Source organism: Papaver somniferum, chromosome 1, assembly GCF_003573695.1.
Source record: "Papaver somniferum cultivar HN1 chromosome 1, ASM357369v1, whole genome shotgun sequence".
Taxonomy (NCBI): Eukaryota; Viridiplantae; Streptophyta; class Magnoliopsida; order Ranunculales; family Papaveraceae; genus Papaver; species Papaver somniferum.
Genome location: NC_039358.1, coordinates 194,282,592 through 194,287,071, shown reverse-complemented (window position 1 = coordinate 194,287,071; position 4,480 = coordinate 194,282,592). Strand labels below are relative to the sequence as shown.

Sequence of the window (4,480 nt, the reverse complement as noted above, 5' to 3'; positions counted from 1 at the left end):
CATACCTTTGCAATTTATATTGACAAAAAGGGAGAGAATTCTTTTGTAGTTCGCACTACATACATATGGTTTACGGATCATTATGTAAGGGAGAGTAGTTTTCATTGTGAGATGAAGTATTGATGAAGGGGGAGTGATAAATATCACCGTAGTATGATCGTCAAAGTTGTGATACAATTGAACTTTGATGTTGTGTAATAATACTATGAAACTGCATAACAATAATTGAGAAAATTTGTTTTCTTATTGTTATGGCCACAGATCTTCAACAACAATGATGTTGAGTTGAACACGTCCAGAATCACTGGAGCACTTTGAGTGATGAAAGGAATGTTGAAGAACCAAGGAAATCAAGCATGTTGGATAAGAAGCTACAAAGTTTATTTATTTTGTAATCCATATGTGTTGATAATTTTATCACTAAAATTGACAAAGGGGGAGATTGTTAGAGCACTGCTCGGTTGAACTCGCAAGCGTTGCTATCTCAAGCTTGTTTGTCAAGTTTGGGTGATCAAAACTATAAGTCTTGATTTCTAGTCTATTTATAGCTATGTCTCGGATTAGGATAAAATGTGTAGTTGATCTTTAAACTTCACGGCGTTCATCAATTGAAGACGAAGATCTACTAACGAGAGCTTGGAGGAACTTCGTCAACAAAAGGTATGTGGAGACTAAAACTTATCTACTACTCCGAAGTCTATTTAATTTTATCTCCTATTGAGACTAAGTCGTATAGCTATACATACTTTACATTATACACATTTGATATTTCGAGATGAGTTTAACTCGCTTATATCTTTCTCGAAATATGTGTTGGAAAGCTTTTTTCTTTAATTACATTCATCAGTATTCTTGACGAGTTTAGTTGGAAATGATTTATTTGTTCGAAACTAAACAATGAGTCAAAAGATAATCATGTGAAAATTACCTTGAAACATCTTACATGATTTGGGTGAGACAGTCATTTGATGTAGACTCGGAATGTTTGTATTGATCATTCGATCACTTGAAAATTACTTATAAGCTAATAGTTTGTGTGAGACAGCTATTTTTGTCTTCTAAGGATGTTTCAATGATTGAAATGGGAGTTTAGAACAAATAACCATTGTCTTTATATAACACAATATGCATACCAGTATATGCAAACTGTTGTAGTGTGATTCAGGTCTGAGAACCAAGTATGCATACTGGTATGCGAACAGTTTTTACTGTCAAAGACCGGGAACCAAGTTTGCATACTCGTTTGCAAAGGGTTTCACCATAGTTGCGGTCCGGTACGACAGTATGCATACCCGTTTGCGAACTGTCGGACAAGACCAGTATCCGGAACTTTTTGCATACCCGTTTGCAAACTAAGTTGGTTAAAGTTCTAAAACAGGTTAAGTATAATTTCATACTCATGAACAAATACATATATAAATTAAGGAATGCAATCTTTGCAAACCGTGGCTTAATGTTCATGAATTTATTCTCATGAATCAAATCCGATTTTGTTTTAATTGTGTCTTGTATACTTCTATGAGAATATAAGCAATTGAAAAACTCTATGAGTAACACAATTGGATTCATTTTATTATCATTTGATCTAGAAGTGTTAGATGAATGAGGTTAATAGAAAAGTGTTCATATGGGTAACTTCGGTTAACTGTTATTGAGACAACTCAATATACACGTTTAGGTACGGTTACGGATCTTCAACAACAATGATGCTGAGTTGAACACGTTCAGAATCACTGAAGTACTTGAAGTGACGAAGAATTCAAGGAATGTTGAAGAATCAAGGAAATCAAGCATGTTGGATGAGAAGCTACAAAGTTTATTTATTTGGTAATCCATATGTATTGATAATTTTGTCACTAAAATTGATAAAGAAGGGGATTGTAAGAGCACTGCTCGGTCGAACTCGCAAGCGTTGCTATCTCAAGCTTGTTTGTAAAATTTAGGTAATCAAAACTATAATTCTGGATTTCTAGTTTACTTATAGCTATGTCTCAGATTATGATAGAATGTGTAGGTGAGATTTAGACTTCACGACGTTCATCAATTGTAGACGAAGATCTATTGAGGAGAGCTTGGAGGAACTTTATCAACAAAAGGTATGTGGAGACAATAACTTATCTATTACTCAAAAGTCTATTCAATTTTATCTCCTATTGAGACTAAGTCGTATAGCTATACAGACTTTATATTATACACATTTGATATTTCGAGCTGAGTTTAACTCGCTTATATCTTTCTGGAAATATGTGTTGGAAAGCTTTTTGCTATAACTACATTCATCATTATTCTTGACGAGTTTATTTGGAAACGATTTATTTGTTGGAAACTAAACAATGAGTCAAAAGATGATCATGTGAAAATTTCCTTGAAACATCTTACATGATTTGTGTGAGACAGTCATTTGATGTAGACTCAAAATGTTCCGTATTGATCATTCGATCACTTGAAAATTACTTATAAGCTAATAGTTTGTGTGAGACAGCTATTGTCGTCTTCCAAGTATGTTTCAATAATTGAAATGGGAGTTTAGAACAAATAACCATTGTCTAGATATAACACAGTATGCATACCAGTATGCGAACGGTTTTTACTGTCAAAGTCCAGGAACCAAGTTTGCATACCCGTTTGTAAACTTTGTTTTGCTAAGTCCAATAGTTTATTAAGCAAAAAACAGGAGGCAAAAGGCCCCCCCCCCCCCCCCAAGGGGTAAAAATAAATAACTAATCTAAAATCCAAAAAAGCTCTAGAAACTCATAACTAAAGAAACATAGAAGACTAAACGCCTAATTTTTCTTCACTTTCAATAGCGCAAATGGTTTCTAGAAATCACTCCTCTCAGAGAATGAGATTAAGTGTTTCCACCTCCCTTAGCTTTCTTCTTTGTAGTCTTCATTCTTTTTGATTGATCTTGTGTTTCCTTGACATACTCCTTTCGAAAAGATAAATCCTTCAAATACTTTTGTTGAGTATCAAATTTTGTAATTGTACAAAAAATCTCATGTTCTTCTTTCGTTAACTGAATAGAAGAACTAGCACTCACCTTGGGTGGAGCTTCCCTATCCATATTTTCAAACCCACTTTTCACTTGCAAGCCCAAATTTGAGTCCGAGAAAACTACTTCAGAATCCGTGTAGTTTTCAAATTCCCCTTCACGTATAGAATCCAAGTTATGGATTATGCTTTTCGTGTCTTCCTTGGACTCATGTAAAATCGCCTCCTTTTGTAACACACTATATTTATTCGGAGATAAAATCACTCCAGAACTAGTTAGGTTTCTTAAACTAAAAGCTTTATATGTATGTTTAGCTCTTTCCATATCTTCACGCGCCTTCTGCAATTTTGCTAAGTCATCTTCCATTTTCTTTGCCAATTTCAAAGCAATACACTCCTCAGCACTAACTTCACCTTGTTCAATCTGAGCCTTGCACTGCGTAAACACCTTGTTTACAAGGTTTTCCGAACTTGATACAAATGGGGGAAAGGTTTCTGTAGTTGTATTCTTATCTCCATTCTTTTTATGCCGAACTTCATGCCAATCACTTGTCTCAACAACATTAGATGTTTTTTTCCCAGCATTAGTTGAACCATTATTACGTACCTGCCATTATGGTTTTGGAGGGCCTTTGACTTGATGTCTAGCATGCTTCTTTTTCCTACATTCAGCATCCATATGACCAATTATTTTTTGAGCAGAACTTTGGACGCTTTGGAATGTCAATAACCTGCAAGAAATTTCTTCCACCAGCTATAACATGAATATCATCAGTTTCATGACGAGCAAAATCTATATTAATAAGAAAATATGCAAAGTGGCCATGTTCATGATTAAGAGTTCTTGTATCCGCCACAATTGGAGTTCCCAGGGATTTACCCATAGCTAGCAAATATTTCTCAACCCAAAACTCCATTGGCAAGCCGGGGAATTTCACCCAAACAGTTGCACGGGAAGTTGGTTGCTTGTCTGCATCAAATCCAGGATCCCATTCAATGAGTCGAAGCTGATGACTATCCACCATCCAACCATCTTCAGAGAAAACCCTATTTTTATCTTCTTGAGATAAAAGTTTGATAATGGAAAAACCTCGGTTCAAAGGGACAAACTGAACTCGCTCCTGACCAAGGTTTCATTGCTTTTCAAGGGAGATTTTGGTAGCGTTAAAATCAGTTCCCTTGAAATCTATACGACCTATAAGGATGAAACGCCAAATCTCACAACCTTCTTTGAAATTTTTTTGAGGTATTTCAATGGCTGGTTTACCATCTTTAATGGTAGGATTTAGGAGAGAACTCAAATCCACATAAGTATTAAGAAGTAGCTTCTTTTCAAGTTCAGAGTTAGGGTTTTCTTACCCTTAACCTTGTCCGCATAAGAAGTTGTTATAGAAGCAGTTGAAGATGAGTCCGGTTCATTGTTTTCCCCCATTTTGAATCATCCAAAGATGATTAAAACAAAGGGGAAAAACCGAATGATTAAAGGAAA

At 35.2% G+C, this 4,480-nt stretch overlaps 1 protein-coding gene across 1 annotated transcript; it reads right to left on the bottom strand.

Moving 5' to 3' along the window:
* Positions 1-2,848: 2,848 nt before the first annotated feature.
* Positions 2,849-4,016, bottom strand: LOC113356472. The gene is made up of 2 exons (XM_026599627.1): positions 3,723-4,016; positions 2,849-3,598 (listed from the first exon to the last, which is right to left on the bottom strand). The coding sequence occupies exons 1-2, from the start codon at positions 4,014-4,016 to the stop codon at positions 2,849-2,851; spliced, it is 1,044 nt and encodes a 347-aa protein (XP_026455412.1).
* Between the last annotated feature and the right edge of the window lie 464 nt (positions 4,017-4,480).

What these genes read in the sequence shown, in the direction of transcription:
- LOC113356472 (XM_026599627.1), bottom strand. Translation starts at nt 4,016, where the DNA reads ATGGTGGATAGTCATCAGCTTCGACTCATTGAATGGGATCCTGGATTT. An exon ending in GTGGAAGAAATTTCTTGCAG is followed by an intron (nt 3,599 to 3,722) that starts GTTATTGACATT and finishes CCATAATGGCAG; the next exon opens with GTACGTAATAATGGTTCAAC.